A 19678-nucleotide genomic window follows, 5' to 3' on the forward strand; every position below is an offset into this window, starting at 1 on the left:
TTATTATTATTATTATTCTAAGACTCCAATGGAGTCAAAGACTCATCTAAGAGATTTTATCCACCCATCAACAAAGAAATTTTACATTTAACTTATTATATAATAAAATAGTCATGCATAGAATCCACTAATTGGTCAGAGATATTATGTGTCTATTCCAGCTTATCTAAAGCACGCAAGCAGATACTATATGTTCATTTAGTAGTGTTTAGTGTTCAGTGGTCCAGAAAACATCCAACTGTTGTCATTCCTATGGCTGTTGTTTTTTAGAATTTTAATTGGGTATGTGTATGTTGTTCTGGCCGGTCTGTTTCTTTTGCAGGATGAAAAACTGGAGTTTCTGATTCCAATGAAAGAGCATTGTTGATACTTGCTGAGCTCTTAGGGCTCCATCCTATGGCTGATGATAGTTTGCTCATGAAGCTTATAGAAGATTCTTGTAGTCAGAATGGTGGCACATAAACAGTTGTACCTGATCATGGATTAGAGATAGAAGCAGACACAAATATTCTTAGATTTCTACTCCTGTGACCAAAAAAAAAAAAAAGTTACAGGAACACAATGAATGCAGACATTGGACAGTGGAGGACTGGAAAATGCCACTTGTCACCTTGTAATGCCGAAGGTTGGTAGTGATGTTAGTATTTTCTTAGTTCCCTTGATAGTAGTAGAGGTATATCTTCAATGCCTCAACCTGCTTGAATGTTGTTGCTGGCGAAGTATATCCCATGGTAATGGTGACATTGAACAGGATAATACATTGTGACATACAGATAATTTGGAAATGGTTCTGGCAACTTGAAAATAACTTAACCATACTCCATTAGCATTTTCATTTACTGAATCTCATCTCGACTCAGCCTTTCATCTGTGAGGTGAGGTGGAAGGCATCATTCATAACAGGGAGGACTATATGGTATGTCATGTTTGTGGATAGCTCATGAACAGATAAGTGATATTTTGAGTAAAAATTGATGAATTTGCATAGTATTTACATAGTATTGTTTACTTTTAGTATTTTAGCAAGTCTGGGTGATTTTTGTGTGTTTTTTGAGTATTTTAATAGTAAATTGATAGATACAATTATCTGTGTACATGGCTCCCATAAAGAGGAATACAAAGATGGCATCCAGGTCGCCATATTTGTCTAAAAATCTTAACTTAAAGGACTTGATTCAGTGTACCATTTGTGAAATGAATGCATTGGGGAAAGCGGTTGGAGTCTGGTTAAACTACAATAGTGGAGTGAATGTGTGCAAAAAGTGTAAAGAATGTGAGGATTTAAAGAGTGCTTCAGGTCGTGTGAGTGATATCATTGATGAAAGTGAGAATCTAGATAACAGTGATATTCAAGGTATGAATGGTGATATTTGCGAGGTAGTACCTGATAGCTGTGAGAGTGGCATTGAAAGTGAGAATGAAGGTAAACATACAGAACGATTGAATGAATCATTGGAGAATAAAAATGATGACACTGACGCAATGAGTGAGATTGCTTTATTATGCGGAGCGATACATAGTGCAAATTGGCAGCTGGAGCGTTGGCAAAAATGTTTACCAAGCGTACTGACTAATAATCGGCAAAAGTATGATAGAAAAAATAAGGGTATGATAGTGAGTGTAAACAAAATGAAAGAGCGTGTGTTGTATGGAGATTCCTTAGTAAGAGGTGTGTTAGTTGAGAGTTTAACAAAATCGTACCAACCCGGTGCGAACATTAAGAATGTAAGCGAGTCAATTAGAATGCAAAAGCAGTGGGTGAAAGAATTGATAGTTGTGGCAGGTACAAATGATTTGAAAGGAAACAAAAAGGCTATGAGTGAGGATGTGAAGGAATTGCTTGAGGGAGCAAAAGAGAAGAGTGAGAGAGTTAGGTTGGTGAGTCTGTTGTATGGAGTGAAGAGTATAGAAGGAGGGCCATAATTGTTAATGACTCTATGCGTGAATTATGTTTGAGTGGTGTGGAATTTGTGGATGTGTGGAATGAGTTCGATGGGCAAAAGGATTTATATAAAATGGATGGTTTACATTTGAATGGATTTGGTGTACAGACACTTAAAAAGGTGCTGTCGAATGTAGTGGAAGTGAATGTGCAGAATCAGGGAAACTAGAGTTATTAAGGGGGGGGGAGTAGATATGCAGATTTTAGGGAGACAGTTGAGTATGTGAATGTGTGTAATATGCCCAAGCGAGTAGGAAAGACCACGAATCAGAATGGGATAGTTAGTATAAGGCATCAAAATAGGAATGGGACAAATCGGCTTCTGCAATTCATGTATACAAATGCCAGAAGTATTAGGAACAAGAAGGAAGAATTTTTGGCCTTGGTTGGCACTTCCAGACCACAGGTTATTGGCATTAGTGAAACATGGCTGACAGAAGATAACACAGCTAGTGGGATTGAATGTGAGGGTATGGTGTGTTCGGGAGTGACAGGGAGAATAAAATGGGAGGGGGGATGTTATTGATGATGCTGATGAGCTACAGCCAAGAAGAATAGAAGTGGAACTGCAGAATAGAGAAAAGAGCACATTTGAGGCAATTCGGTGTGAGATTGAAACTAGCAGAACAAAATATACAGTTGGGTGCTGCTATAGACCAGGTGATGGAATAGATGGAGATAGTATGCATAAGCAAATAGAAGAAATGAGTGGAAAGAGGGTAATTATAATGGGAGAGTTCAACTATGGTAACATTGATTGGAAGGAGGAGAGGACACGTGGGAGGAAGGAATTGGATTTTATGTGGTTATTAAGGGATAACTATCTGTGACAGCATGTAATGGAAAATACTAGGGGTCAGAGAGTGCTCGACCTGGTAACTGCATCTGAGAATTTGGCTATAAAGAATATGACCATGTTGCCACCAACTGGTGAGAGTGATCATAGGGTCTTGACTTGGGAGGTGGCTAAAGGTGTGGAATTTATAATTAAGACAGGGTACACGTGGAATTATCGGGCTGGTAAATATGACAAGCTTAGAAGATTGATTGGTTCAGTGCCATGGCATGTACAACTGCAAGGGCAAGAAGTTGATAGTGCATGGGAGGCAGTTAAGAAGTGTTTGCATGAAGCAATGGCTTACTGTATACCTAGAGTCCGAATAATAAATCAAGTAGGGGGTTAAATGGATGAATAACACCATTAAGCTTGAGCTGCAAAAAAAGAAACAGCTATGGAGGGAATTTAAGGAGAAAGGTGACCGACAGGCACATGAACGGTATAAAGCTCAGGCCAGAAGGGTAATGAGTATGGTAAGAAAAGCAAAAAAAAGGATTATGAAAGAACATTGGCCATGCAGGCTAAAGAGAATCCTAAACAGTTTTTTGGATATGTTGCAAGTAAAAGAAAAAATATATATGGCAGAATGATTTTAAAGAATGCCGATGGTAGAGAGGTAACCGAATCAGTTGATATAGTCGAATTACTGAGCAAGCACTTTGCAAGAATATATCTTCCAGGTGGTGACATTGCAGAAATGAATGAACCAATAGATTATATGGGAATTGTGGTGAATGAAGTGGAGGCGAGTAGTCTATTGCAAAACCTCAATGTCAATACATCTGTGGGATTGGATGGTATACCAGCTGTCGTACATGAAGCAGCTAAAGAATTGTCAGTACCCTTGACCATTTTGTTTAATTTGAGTCTCGGATCTGGGTTAGTCCTGAGGGGGTGGAAAGAGGGGAAAATAGTTCCACTGCATAAAGGAGGTTCCAAGATTACTGTTGTAAATTACCGACCCATTAGCATATCAGGAATCGTTGTGGTCTTGGAGAAATTAGTCAAGAGAAGATTACAGGATTGGATAGATGAAAATGGGATACTGTATGAGGGGCAACATGGTTTGAAGGGTAGATCATGCCTCAGTAACTTGCTCACGTTTTATAACACAGTGACGGCTGAACTGGATAAGGGTAATGGGTTTATAGTGATTCTATTGGACCTTGCCAAGGCCTTTGACAGGATACCACATGGAACTCTAATCAGTAAACTGGAGCAGATGGGGATGGATATAGGGTTGGTGAGATGGATAGGAGGGTGGTTGATGGAGAGATACCAGAGAGTGGTTTATTCAGGAGTGGAGTCCAAAAGACGGCTTGTGACTAGTGGTATGCCACAGGGTTCTGTTCTTGGACCACTACTTTTCAATTTGTTCATTAATGATATAGGAAAGGATCTGAGAGGAAGTGTTCACTTGTTTGCTGATGATGCAAAGTTGGGTAGAGCAATTGTGAGTGCACAGGATGTCAAACTTTTGCAAGATGATTTAGATAGTTTGGAGCACTGGGCTAGGGAAAATGGATGTCAATTTAATGTGGCAAAGTGTAAGGTTATACATTTTGGAGAGAAAAGATTAGCAGCAGTATATCACATTGGTGGAACCGTACTCCAGGAGATTGATGAGGCCAGGGATTTGGGAGTGTTGGTGGATAGGAAGTTGAAGGTTAGGGGGCACATTGCAAAAGTGGCTAAATCAGCTCATCAAATCACTTGGTTGCTGAAGAATACTTTAACAAGCAGAGACAAACAAGTCATTGTTCCACTATATCGAGCCTCGATAAGACTCCATCTAGACTATTGTGCCCAGATATTGGCGTCAGGGTTTCTTCTTGATGCAGAGGAGGTGGAGAGGATCCAGAGACGAGTGACCAAGATGATAGCAGGTCTGTGGAATGAACCTTATGAGAACAGGTTGAAGATTTGTGGGTTGCAAGAATTGGTTGATAGGCAGAAAAGGGGTGATATGATTGAGACATTCAAATTACTGAAGAGTTTCTATAGGATTAATCCAGAATATATTTTTGAGAATAGGATTGGTGGTTGGAGGACTAGGGGCTATACATGGAAGTTGGGCAAGATTGTGGTTAGCAGGGGTGTTAGAGCTAGGTTTTTTACTTGGAGAGTGGTGAATGAGTGGAATAAGCTGTCTGTTGTGGGTGCTATGACTGTGAATGAGTTCAAGGCAAGGTATGATAGATACTGTATGAATGTCGAATAGTTGTTCTTGACATGATGTTAGGGCCTCCCTCGATGAGTCGGTCGCCTCCTTGGAGTTGCCCGAAAGAATAATAATAATAACTTAATCATGAAATTTATAATTGAATATTGATCATAATGTTTCCAGTTTTATTTATTACATTGGACTATTATTGTATATGTTTATAACCTAAATTATGAATTTAAAAAAAAAAAAAACACTAAGATTTGCTCTATATAGTTTTGCTCATGTATACAATAATGATATCACTTTGTTATGGTAAGGATTCTGGGTCAGTGTATTGTTTTTTTAGCAGGCATCTGAATGGAATTTACCAATTTAGAAAGATGTCTAAAATGTTAACATATACACTAATAGGACTGATGGTCCAATATGATAGATAAAACTGGAAAACTTATGATCAATATTCACTTGTAAATTACAGTAAGGTTTTAATAAACATTTACCAAAATGCTAGGAAGCAAAGAAAACAGCTTAATAAATTATATTCTTGTTAAATATACTTTGTAATACAACCAAGTATTAGCAGGATGTGACTGTTCAGTTTGCGTGAACTGTATTATGTGAAATTTGCAATTAAATTATGCTTCAACAAAGAAACAGCTGTTTTTACACAATGATTAAATGCCATATGAATATATCAGAGATTTCAACATTTGAACAACAGAAGTTTCCGCAAATGGAGTTATGACTCAACACTCTAATTTTTACAAATCATCGTTTTGGGATCAAAAGGCCTTTTTAAACAATAGATCATGTTCAAACAGACCTATTGTTTAAATAAATGAATGATGACAGTTTCGGTTCTTGTCACTGATGTAAGAAATCTTGCTTCATAAGGCTTTACCATCTGAAGGTGATAAAGAGTGAGATTCCAATATCAGAGCCAATTCCATATATGAGAGCTCTCATATTAGAATTGGCTAGGTACTTGGGTTTTTTTTTTTTTATTCCACCAACTGACCTGAGAGTTTTGCGATCAGATATCAGATATGATCAATATTCACTTATAAATTACAGCAAGATTTTAATAATAGACCTACTGCTTGGAACCTGAATGTAGGATATTGGTTATAAGAAGTCTATGGGATAGGGAACAAGAATCAATACTGAAGATTGGCCTAGACAGGACCTGAATTAGAGGCTAGGATATGAGAAAACATGAATTAGCAGAAGAGAAAATGGAAGGCTTGGAAGTATTGATATTGGAGGTTACAAACCAATCAGATCAATCACAGGCTATCCTTCCCAGATAAAATAACCAGTTCTTCCCCCCCCCCCATGTGTAAAGCATTCCCAAATTAACCAAAAGATAGACTACCTGTTTCTAGTATTTATTAACTTCAAGGTTTCATAAATAATAAAGTATATAACAACACATTACTGATAGTGTTTTTGACAATCAAACTTCCATTTGAAATATATACTTCTTATTTAACCTGTACTAGCTGCAATAATATATCTGTTTTGTACATTGTCATGTGTAGATCTCTGGCTCATATCGTAACTCAGCCATATAAATACTTTCAACAATTTATTATTTATTTATTTATTTATAATATATATTTAAAAAGGTTAAATAGTGATGTGAAATGCACATTTTTTGAGAAAATATATTAAGTATAGTGTTTAAATTAATAGTTTTCCTTTTGCAGAATTTGATTTCCTGTGTTCTAAAACAATTAGACAAAATATGACCAGTGCAGAATTAGCCACTAGAGCTCTCTGGACAGTTGCAGATGCAGTCTGCTTTGATGTGGACTCAACTGTGTGCATGGATGAAGCAATAGATGAACTGGCAAAGTTTGCTGGAAGAGAAAGAGAAGTAACTGAAATGTAATTATCAATTTTACATATCCTAATTTTGTAGAAAATAGTTTTAATGGGCACTAGACTTTTTTAAATAAGTTTCACAGCTTACACACATAACAAAAATTATATAGAGTTTTTTTTTAAAACCTTCAATATATTTCATCCAGCATTACATTGTAATACTGCATTAGCATGCAGTCTGGTCAGTTGAGGTTTGGACAATTTTGTAGCATTTCACATGTTCCAAGGAAAAGAAAATCAAATTTGAACTTGCTGGAAGGAAGTTTTGTGTAGTTATAAAGAACTCTTTGCTTAGTGTCAATAGCATAACAAGCAAAGCCAGACTTGTTGGATTCAAAAAAAATGTAATATAGTCTTCATGGTCTTTAATTTTAATCAATGAAGAATGGCCAATCTGTCCAAAATAGTAAAGATGAGATGAGCAGAGTATTCAATTGACACCTGGTAAGGAAAGAGATGGTAATGTATCATTTGTAAATGGTATTTTTCTGTCCAAGCAGAATGAATAGGGGTGCTTAAGAGTCAAAGCTGTATAACTGAGAGGAGACCTCCACATAGCCTTTAAAGGAATGCGGAGAACCGACCATGGCTTCTGACCTAATGTCCAATCCTCACCTTCTCGTGGTGCACCCTGATGGGTATCTACTTTGATACTGAACGAACGAGGATGGGCTGGCAATTTGGGATTTAGCCGACCAAATTGTATTCTTATTGGTTAAACCAAAATAAAAAATGATGGTACAACATGACAAAATTTCATGCCGGCTGGGGCGTTGCCCGGTTAAACAAGGCCCCCGTTGTTTTCGCCAGGGAACCAGGGCGAACAGCGAAAAGTCAGCTACTGGAACAAATCTGAAAACAAACCCCAACTCAACATCACCAGAGTTAAAGATCGGTACTATCAACGTAAGAAGCCTGAATGGCAAAGAAATGGAGCTAGCTGAGGAATTAGATAAGTACCAGATCGACATAATAGGGGTGACTGAAACAAAAAAGACCAAAACTGGCGAGATCTTTCTGAGCAATAAATACAAAATGTTATATTCAGGCAATAACAATCAAGGAAAAGAAGGAGTAGCCATAGTATTCAACACAAAATACGAGGCTAATCTTCTTGAATGGCAGTCAGTCTCAAGTAGAGTAATGTGGACAAATATGAGAATGGGGAACTGGACAATGAGACTTATTTGTGCCTATGGTCCCACAGAAGGTTCTACTAAGGTAGAAGTGGAGGAATTTTTTGAGGCTTTAGAAAAAGCAACTGACACAATGAAAAAGGAAAAGTTGGTCCTTGTTGGGGATCTAAATAGTAGAGTAGGAAATGATTGTGAGACATACAAAAATATTTTGGGAAAATTTGGAGAAAAGAGCAAAGCTAATAATAATGGCAAATATCTGTTGGATTTCTGCTCAGGACATGGACTGGTTATTACTAACACCATGTTCCAACATAAAAATGTGCACAAATTCACATGGAGAGAAGAGGCTAGGAATAAGAAAAGTCTCATTGACTATGTTATTGTTGATAGTGATGTTTTCTCCCTGGTGCAGGACACCAGAGTGTACAGAGGATTTGAAATTGGAAGTGATCACTATTTAGTCTTGAGCAGGATAAAATTGAATTTCATATTGAAAAGAATAACATGTAAGAAAGTTTTAAAGCGAATAAAAGTTGAGCAGCTCTCAGATGTAAACTGTAGACTAAAATACAGAAATATTATTGAAAAGAAAATGAAAGAGTTTGAGAACAGGAATCAAATCTTGGAGATTCAGTGGCAAACTCTGAAGGAAACATTGATTGATTCTGCCAGAGAGGCATGTGGTGCGGTTGTGTGCAAAGATAAAAAAATCAGAACTCCCTGGTGGACACAGGAAGTTAAAGAGGCAGTGAAGGAAAAGAAGAAAGCATATCAAAAGTTCCTGGCAAATAAGTCAGTTTTTACTCTTACAGAATACAGAGACAAATGTAAGAAAGCTAAACAGTGTGTAAAACTAGCTAAACAAAAGTCATGGGAGGACTTTGGCAAGAATATAGAAAATAAATATCAAGAAGGTGGCAAAATATTCTGGAGGTTGTTGAAGAAGCTTAGGAATGGAGGAAAGAGTGCTGTAAAAGGAATTAGAGATGATAAAGGTGAAATGAAAACAGGAGAAAAAGATATCCTTGAAGTATGGAGTAATTACTTTGAAAAACTGCTAAATGAAACAAGCAGTGATGACAGCACAGTGATAAAAAACACTGACCAGGCATGCAGTCAGGAATACATATCCATACTTGAAGTAGAAAAAGCCATCAAAGGCTTGAAATGTGGAAAGGCAGCAGGAGTAGATGATATTCGACCAGAAATGCTGAAGTATGGTGGTATAAGAGTCTTACAGTGGCTGCACTGCATAGTTCACAAAGCCTGGACAGAGGGATGAATTCCCGATGATTGGAGTAGAGCTCTCATAGTACCCATATATAAAAAGGGAAAAAAAACTGAATGTGAGAATTACAGAGGTATTTCCCTACTGAGTGTTCCTGGCAAGATCTATGCAAGTATACTTGAGAAACGGTTGAGAAGAATTGTGGAGGAAAAGCTTGGTGAAGAACAAGCTGGATTCAGGTCAAATAGAGGCTATCAGGATCAGATCTTCACTTTACGACAAATAGTCGAGAAAGCATGGGAATATAACAAAGATCTGTATTTAAGTTTTGTCGATTTGGAAAAGGCATATGACAAGGTGCCAAGAGAGAAGCTATTCAATACGCTGCAGTTATATGGTGTCAATGGGGCATTATATCAAGCAATACTTAGTCTTTATTTGAGTTGTAAGTCAGCAGTTGGAAGTACAGGAAGATGGTTTAATGTTAAATCTGGTGTGAGACAAGGATGTACATTATCCCCTCTGTTATTCATTATCTATATGGATCACATTATGAAGGAATGTGGTATTAAACCTGATATCAAAATTGGAGATGTTAATGTCAGCTCTTTGCTTTATGCGGTTGATGTTATACTTCTAAATAAATCCGCTACAAGTCTGCAAGATTCTCTGACTAAATTGAATAGCTGTTGTAATAGATATGGTATGAAGGTCAGCAATAAAAAGACAAAGAAAATAGGCAGAATCATTGAAAATGTCAACTGTGTTGTGAATGGAGAACCTGTGGAACAAGTAAAATTTTTCAGCTACTTAGGCATGATTTTTAGTGAAGATGGTAAATTAAATATAGAAATAGACAACAGAATCAGCAAAGCTGGTATGGTGGGAAGTCAATTGAATAAATTCATATGGAATAAGAAAGAAATTAGTCAGAACACTAAATTAGCTGTATACAAGACTGTGTTCAAACCAATTTTAACTTATGGATCTGAGAGCTGGGTCAGAAGTAAAACACTTGACCAAAGACTAGAGACCGCAGATATGAGAGTCCTGAGAAAGATTAGAGGCGTGAACAGATGGCATCAATGGCAATATCATATTAAAAATGAGGATATTAGGAAAGAACTTGACATTGTCAGCATCCAGGAATGCGTTAGCAGAGCTAATCTCAGATGGTATGGTCACTTAAATAGAATGGGAGAGGAAAGATTAGCAAAACAAGTGTTCTCTGCCAGGTTGGCAGGAAAACGACCCAGAGGAAGACCAAGATATAGGTGGATTGATACGGTACAAAGTGCCTTAGACGATAGAAATATAAGATCTGATAATGTTGGAGTCTTGACAAGTAACAGACTGATTTGGAGGAAAATTGTAGACAGGACGTTAGTAATGATGTTATTTTTTCATGTAGTACTGTCATATCCTGTACACCCCTTGAGGGTACATGGCAGGAATTTGATGATGATGATGAGCAGAATGAATACCCCATGTTTGCAAATCACTGGCTGAGAAGACTTCTCCTGCCCACTTTAACAAGCTCCTAAAACACCCAGCTAAAAAGATGTTCTAGGGGTTTTACACATGACAGTCCAGAATCACTTGTGTCTGTTGATGGTATGACGAAAAGTGACCAATACATAAAAATATTAGAGAAAAGAATGATTGTACAGATCCAGATATACAAAGACCTCATCTTCTAACAGGATCTCACAATTTTTGTATCACGATTTAATTTTGTTAAATTAAATTGTGATATAAAGGATATCTTAATACAATTCATTATAAAAGTATGGTTTCGAGATGCAGAAATAAGAAAAACGTGATCTATATTGGTAGAGTCCATGCCTAAATGAATTAATGAACTTATATTAGGAACATATAAATATTAGGAAGAGCACATATAAATTATTAGGTGAAGTCGAGTTTAATTTTTGCTCTTATTTTCTTGCAAAGTTAAAATTTTTCTTTAAAATGTGAGTGTTCAGATTAATGTGTTTGCTACTGTATATCAAAAACAGTCTTGACTTTAAATAGAAAATAAAAGATCTGTCTAATAACAAGATGCAATGTGAAAAGAATTTCAATCCCCTACCTTAAAGGAACCTCAGACATATAACAAGGATTCTTGATAAACTCAATCTGTACACCTTCTTCAGACCATCTTGGACTATCTTCCTTCCTACCATCTACAAAGGATATATTACCGCGTCTTTCCTTACCAGGAAAGAGGCGGTAATATTGAGTATCCTGTTCATGTCAGGTTTGCTATTTTGGATAGACTAGCCATTCTGCCTTAATTAGAATTGAAGAACATCAACACTATGCTACATTTTTGGAATCTGACAGGTCTGGCATTGCTTCTCATGCTAATAGCTTCTGGCATTGCTTCTCATGCTAGGGATAGTTCTTTGGAACAGGATAAAACTTCTTAATTCCAGCAAGTTCAAATTTGATCATCTTTTTCCTGAAACATGTGAAATGCTGTGAAATCGTCTTTACCTAAACTGATCAGATTGCATTGATGTGACTTTCTATAATTGTTCGTTTGAACTCTAATAGTGTAAAATCATACGCTTCAGCTGCTGCAACCAAGATCCAAGTTAATATAGGCACGATTTATGACTCATTGCTGTGATTTATGTTTTGAATGTAGTTAGCGGGCTGTCTTCCTGATGTCCACGTGTAAAATATTCATTTTATTGTTCATTTTCTTTTTATCTACGTCTTTACTTAAATTTATATTTTGTCTCCCCCCCCTTTTCTGTGGTTAGTTAGACCTCGTGTAGTAAGCCTATCTAAACTAGCAGTTCCTAAACATTCACGCAAAATCAATTAAGAAATTTATATTTTCGTAACAACTGCGCCACTTAATTGACCTTCTATTGCTTGAAAGTTAGGGCAAGAAGATAACAAAATTAAATTAATATGTTGCACAATTTCTTTACATGCAAGTCTTGGCAAACTATCCCCTTAGATCATATAGGTTCGATTTTTATGAGCAGTGCATTGGTATGCAGGAATCAATCAAATTATTTGGCAAACAAAACAATTTATTCATTCTAATTGAAAGTACAAAAGGGTCAATACTAAAATCAAAATTTCTCTCAGGCTCTATACTTTTCACCAGTATTAGCTTGGATTCAAATTAATCAAATTGACTAATGCACTGATTATTCCAATAAATTATTCATACACTAAAACAGATTTGTGCATACTACATCATATTTTTAACTCAGACATTTAATTATATCATGCACTCTAAACCTTCACATATGCTAACTCTATCTTAATACACATAACTCAGCAGGTTATTTCACAAAATTAAACTCACGACCTAGAGTCCTTAACTCTAGGTCATGATCTTAACTCTAACAAAATTTTCAATACAATAGCAATCTCTTCCACACGTTTCACTTCTAGAAATTTCTAAGACAAGGCCTTACTTGGTCATATAATCTGCAATTATAGATCCTTCTTTTACCTTCCGTTATAGCTCACTACCGGGTGCCTATTATGATATCAAAGATATTTCATCAACGGAAACCTTTAGAAAACTTGGCGGCTGGAATTTCAGAACTGACCGTCGTTACTTCATAATCGAGCCTTTTATTACTTCCGTATGTCTGTTGGATGGACACGGATCTGCGACCTTGAGTCTGCAAGACACACTGGAATTCCTTGCATCTAGGACTGGAATCAAGAGCCGGAACGTCTGGGTAAAAGCGATGACAAAACGAAAAAGTGCATGCCTAAGCGCCACCCGCCACTAGCGAGAAAGAGCCTTCTTACTACCTGCGGGAAAAGGAGTGCCTAAACTCTCGATCCGCCCCCTTTTTATTCTGTTCCTTCGACCTTGGAACTGCTACCAATTTGAATCCTTTGGGTATTTTTTGGGTCTGCACTTGCCACCTTTTTCGTCATTGCGTTAAGGCAGGAAACCCCCGTACATAATTGACCTTCGCCATAGTAAATGCCTAAGGTCATAAGTTAATCTGTCTGGAATATTTCTTTGTCTGGAACTTTCTTTTGTCACAATTTAATTCATACTTAACTTTCTTTGTTCTTTACAAAATTTTGGCAGTTACATTATTTAACAATTCACTAAAAAATATTTCCATATTACTAAAATTAAAAAATTTGTTAATTAACCACAAGTATTTAGTATGGATTTGCGTTTTCCAGTAAAATTGGTATATAAGGTATTTTTGTATAAAAATCCTTCTATATACGATTTTACACATGTAAACGTTTCATTCAATCTTGTGTTGTCTTTGTGTGTGTGTGTGTGTGTGTGTGTGTGTGTGTGTGTGTGTGTGTGTTACAATTATTAGTTGTAATCCCTGGAGATGTCTCAGTGACTGAGATGAAATATTGATAGCATTAAAAATGGTTTTTAATCTTTCCTCGTGCTGTCAATATTCCGTTCAACCTCCAACATGATGTCCTCCCAGCACTTAAGCCTTAATACATAGATAGCTGGTATCATGTATCATGAGATTCTATCCTTTGCCAGATTATTGGAAAGGTTGTTTACTCAACACAACTGTAGCAAGTTCACAAAGCACTGCTCCAAAAAACAGCCTACACTGGTTAACTGTAAAGACTTAGCATTCCCTATGAGTGACCTGGAACAGTCTTAGTTGTATAACCTGTGTACATCCAAAGTTGGAAAATATTTTACTCTTCATATTCCTCAAACATCTTGCAATCTGATTATCACATTTTCTTATCACTGGACAATCATTTAAATGGAGCTGCCATATCTCACTCAGTATAGCTGCAGCCCTTTGGTTGGAAAGTCCTCAGCTTGATTCCCATCTATGATGTGAGAATTCTTTATCAGGTGTTTTAGACTTAAGATGAGTTAGCCAGTCTCACATGGAGGTGGATGGTTCCCTCCTCCGGGAAACTTGGGTTTTTCATCCCTCAAAACAGGCAAAACGGCCCCTTGAACACACACAGATCTACAAAACATAGAACACTTTGGAGAATGATGGTAGTCTGCAATGGTCCCCAATTAGGAATTAGTAACTTCTAATCAATACTTTGTCTCAGATCCAAATGCCAATAATGATATCCTGGATACTCCCATACTCCAACAACAACTATGTGAACAACTGAGAAATAACTAAAAACAGAGTTGGATTTTTTTTTTCCCTTCCAACAATCTCAGGTTCATAAATATACTTCTCTTATAAAACTTATTACCATGTTTGAAACAGATTATTGGTTCTGAAGGTTCTTGAACTGCACAGAGCACTTTTTTTGGTCTACTTGGAGGTGACAGGGTTTTATTTTCTGGAAAGTAAGATTTTTCATCACACAGTGCGGGCCAATTGCCTAGTGCATACACATAGTTAAGAGACATACTACACTGGCCTTTACAGCCTTAGTTTTCTGTTTGTATTTGCATTTCATCGTGTTGTACAATTTTTAGTATTCTGAGTAGATAATCTAGGATCACTGCTGAGAGAGAAAGATCAAACACCGTACTTTTCAAGTTATGTCAGGTCTCCAATAAGTGAGGAGGCAATCTTTCAAATAACATCTACCACCTCTCTGTCATCTATGCTATAGTGGCATTCGCACCACAATGTGTTGGGTGGAGAGGATATCCGCTCAACCATCTATTTAGTTGGGCTATAATTCCTCAAACCAGCTTCCCAATGCCATTTTTCACATACAACATATAGCAGTATATGTGTCCGTCAATTTTTTGTAACTTTGTATGGAATGAAGACTTTGGTAAGAAAGAATATAGAAAATAAATATCAGGAAGGTGGCAAAATGTTCTGGAGGCTATTTAAGGTTAAAAATGAAGGAAAGAGCTGTAAAAGGAATCAAAGATGATAAAATTAACATGAAAACTGCAGTTAAGGATATCCTAGATATCTGGAGTAATGACTTTGAAAGACTGTTAAATGTACCAACCAGTGACAGACCCATACTAGAAAATTTTCAAGAGAAATGCCAAGAGGAGCAATGGTGGTTTTTCTACCTCAAGTATTGAGGTAGAAAAAGCCATCAAAAACTTGAAATGTGGAAAGGCAGTTAGAGAAGATGATATTCAACCAAAATGCTTAAGTATAGAGGTAGCATAGATCAGATTTTCACTTTAAGATAAATAGTTGAGAAATCGTGAGAATATGACAAAGATCTGTACTTAAGTTTTGTAGATCTGGAAAAGGCACATGATTAGGTGCTCAGAGAAAAGCTTTTCAAAATACTTCATTTATATGGGGTGAATGAAACATTATACAGAGCAATACATAGTCTATATTTAAGTTGTCAGTCAGCAGTTAGAATTGAAGGAAATACAGGAAGATAGTTTGACGTAAAATCATTATTATTATTATCTCAAGACCCCCATGGAGTCAAAGACTCATCTAGGAGGTCCTTTTGTCATACACACAGCTCATCATACCATGCCTTAAACACACTAGAATTCTCTGCAGACACCACACTCTCAGTCAAGGCATTCCAATCATTCACAACTCTGCATGCAAAAAACCTGCTTCTCATTCCCCTGTTCACAATCTCCTTATACAGCTTCCAGGGATAACCTCTGGTTCTCCCCTGATCTGCCACTGTTTTCTGTAGGGGGATAAGACAAGGATGCACATTATCTCCACTCTTATTCTTCATCTATATGGATCACATTATGAAAGAAAGTGGCATCAAACTGATATTAGAATTAGAGATGTCAAACTTAACTGTTTGCTTTATGCAGATGATGTTGTACTCGTAAACACATTTAGTGCAAGTCTCCAGGATTCTCTAACTAAATCTAATAAACCAAATGTAACAAAATAGACAGGAGCATAGAAAACTTCAGCTGCATTCTGGGAGATCATATAGAACAAGTAAAATATTTCAGCTATTTAGGCACAGTTTTTAGTAAAGAGGGCAGGTTAAATTTGGAAATAGACAACAGAATAAGCAAAACTGGTGAGGTAAGTAGCAGCTGTGGAATAAGAGAAATTAGCCAAAACACTAAACTAGCAGTATACAAAACAGTGTTCAAACCAGTTTTAAGTTATGGATCTGAGAGTTGGGTTAGAAATAAAGCACTTGATCAAAAGACTAGAGACAACAGTTATGAGGGTTCTAAGAAAAATTAAGGGAGTGATCCAATGGCATGAATGGCAAAATCACATTAAAAATGACGATATTAACTTGACATTGTTAGCCATTCAAGAATGTGTCAGAAGAGCTAATCTAGGGTGATATGGCCACTTAAATAGAATGGAGGAAAGAAAGGTTAGCAAAACAGGTGTTTGATGGCAGGAAAGAAACCAAGGTCTAGGTGGATTGATTCAGTCAGAAGTGCTTAGAAACACGAAATGTTAGACATAACAGCATTGGAGTGCTGACAAGTAATAGATTGATTTGGAGGAAAATTGTTAATAGGAGATTAATAATAATATATTATTATCATCATGTTATCATTATATTATCATTATATAACTTCATCATGTAGTGCTGTCATGGTAACCTGAGCACCCCTTGGGGGTACATATCAGGAAATTGGTGAGGATGGAATGAAGACTGGAAACAGGATTGTTGTTGAGCATGGTCCATACTTTTTTGTGATGATCTCAGTGATTTTGACACCTGTTATAATTAACAGCTGTGTCACTATTTGGCATCATTAAAATTTTATAGTATGTCTTTCAGTTGGCTCTCATTTTTGTAATAAACTCCTAGAAAAGTCTTAACCACATGCAAATATTGTTAAAAAAATTCAACATGTACATTTGAAAAAAAAAATGCCTATATACAGATTTGTAATTTTTTTTTTTTTTTTTTTTTGGTTCATGCCTTTTAAACCATAGGATAGCGGGGTTTACTTGCAACTTTCTCACTACTTGGCCTTTTTTCATATGAGATTTGTTTAAAAAAAAATTTTTTTTTTTCTTTTCTTTTACACAAAGAAAAGTAAACAAAGTAGGGAAGTGTTTTTTTTTTGGGGGGGGGGTATTGTCATTATGGCCTCCTTTCCAGGGGCAAATTTTCCATGCTTGCTGCACAAGCTCATTACTTGAGAAATAATATTTATTTGTTAATAAATGCATGCATTTATAAGCATTCCATTCCATTTAGGCTTTTATTTTTGTAGACAGATGTCTTAAGCTTGCACAGCAATAATTGAGCTTTGAGTTGTATATCGAAAGCCAATGCTTGCTCGTGTAGTCAAAGCTACCTTCGCTTGCTCGGTTGTGGGAGCGTCCAGGTCTTTCACTACAGCACTGTAATTTCATGTGCGCGCATAGCCATTTCCGCTCCCTTCACGTCGTCTTAAACATAGGCCATGCGCAGTGAAAGTAGCTCTAGCCAGTGAGCTTCAGCCAGCCTTTACAAGTGTGCGTGTTGCTTGGGAAAATTAAGTTACAACCAACTTTTTATGATGATGTTATTGACCTGTTCATAAAGAACTGTAGGGTAGAATTTGTATTCAAGTAGCTAAATTGAAAAAGATAGAATATCATTTGTAAAATAAATGTTGTATTTGTATGATTAAATGTACATAAATTTCTAAATATATAGTTTTAAATGGTCAGTAATTCATTATTCTGCTAATCAGACTTCAATTACACCTCTCACTTTCTGAATGATAACAAGAGCAAGCATGAATTTCAAGACCAGCATTCGCCCATGCTCCTTTCCCATTTTTGATTTTATTAAAATTCTGAGGGTTTTCAGTATTATAAGAAATTACTTTGAGTTTTGTAAATCATTTGAATCTTGTGATTAGTGAAGACATCTTCACAAGAAGGGAGGTGGGTGGAAAGATTTTTTGTTATAATCCATAGTTCTTTCATTAATTGGATTTGGCACTTTATATTTTGTAAGCTGTGTTCTGTTGATTATCTCTTGATTAAAATCAGTGGGCTAATAATATTCATTCTGGAACCAGAATAAACAGGTCAAAATTTGTCCAGCACTTCTTGATAGGATAGCAATTTTAGAGTACTAGACTTATGAGGTGACTATGTTTACTCTGGATTTGAATTAAAAATTATTAGTTAAAAATACATATTTTTTTATTTTAGGTTGTCTATGGTGAATTAAAACCCCAAATTAAAAAAAATCCAACATGTACATTTGAAAAAAACATGCCTATATACAGATTTGCAATTGTTTTTTTGGTTCATACCTTTGAAAATCAGTGAAATTTTATGAAACCACTGCCATTCAGAGATTATGTAGTCACTATTCTATACTTCAAATACACATCAGACAATAGCAAAATTTCTAAAATGTATGTTCCTTTGCTCACTGAAACCACGATATCAATTTCAGAAAAATCAGGATTATAATCCTGGTTTTTACAAACATAAATTTATGCAGGGTGGCCCATAAGCCATGAAAGACTTTAAACATTTAATAACTTTATTTATTAATTTTTATTTTTTATTTTTTTGTTATAATGATATAGAGAACCTGGAGTTTCTTTTTTTTTTTTTTTTATAATTAACTATGAAAAACCTTATTTTAAACCCTTTTGGCTTATAGGCTATCCTTTGAAAACCAGGATTATAATTCTGATTTTTACAATGTGACACATGAGTAATTTTATTTAAATAGTAAAAAGAAGGTTATGCTTAAACATTGAAGGTCTGTTGTTATCATGTGACCTAGTGTAACTGGTTTATTCAGGATAATTGTTGTCCTTGCTATGGCCTTTGGCCATATCATTAAACATATTTATAAATAAATAGTCATTACTGTGGAATGCTGGAAGTCATTTAAATATGGAACTTAGGAAAACATTAATAGAAATTATCAGAAACACTTTCCTCATTATTTGAAGTTGAGTCAGCAGGTTTCAGAGATAACATCTAAACTCCCAGAAACTACAAACAGCTAATGAAAATACTACCTTGTGGCCTAACTGCCCTAGCATTAGCTCTAAATAACCATTCAGTTTTAATGCACATGCAAATTGATAACCACAGCATCTTCTTTAAATGAAATAATGATCATAGCTATAATTGAACTCAAGAGTTGAAGCATCTCAGAATTTTTTTGGAAAGTGCCAACTTACTCTAAAAATGATTGCATGTTAATTTGAAATAGAGATTGTGCATATAATTTCTTTTGAGTGCATTAACAGAAAATTATTTATTTTTAATTGTGTGATGGATATTTTAGGTTACTTAAGTGTCAAACGCAGATAACTGGGAGGAGACTTCCACAAAAGAATGCAGAGAGCAACTGGGGCTACCAACCCAGTGTCCAATCCTCAGGTTGTTGTGGATACCTAGTAATGGTGAGTCCATTACTAAGTGTTCTGATATTGAAGAAGCAAGGATGTGCTGGCAGTTTGGAATTTGGCTGACTGAATGCTATTCTGTACTGGTTTGAAGTACATACAGATATAATGGTATCTGTATGACAATATCATATCAGAAAATGTTCATTTTTATTTGTAATTAATTTCAAATAAAAAGTGGAATCTTGCACTTGATTACAG

General features: G+C 36.0%; 1 protein-coding gene across 8 annotated transcripts in view; it reads left to right on the top strand.

Annotated features, from left to right (window-relative positions):
* LOC150095638 (phosphoserine phosphatase-like) overlaps positions 1-19678 on the top strand; it is a 142874-nt gene that overhangs the window by 87113 nt on the left and 36083 nt on the right. For 7 of the 8 annotated variants that reach the window (XM_090410819.1, XM_090410817.1, XM_090410818.1 and 4 more), the window contains one exon: positions 6657-6837. In XM_090410819.1, the coding sequence (XP_090266945.1) occupies positions 6657-6837 (181 nt within the window). Of the gene's footprint in view, positions 1-604; positions 917-6656; positions 6838-19678 lie in introns of those variants that run through there. The other variant, XM_090410823.1, reaches the window with a different exon arrangement.

This window comes from Typopeltis vanoorti, chromosome 20 (assembly GCF_054136105.1).
Source record: "Typopeltis vanoorti isolate ZY-2024b chromosome 20, IOZ_Tvanoo_1.0, whole genome shotgun sequence".
Taxonomy (NCBI): Eukaryota; Metazoa; Arthropoda; class Arachnida; order Uropygi; family Thelyphonidae; genus Typopeltis; species Typopeltis vanoorti.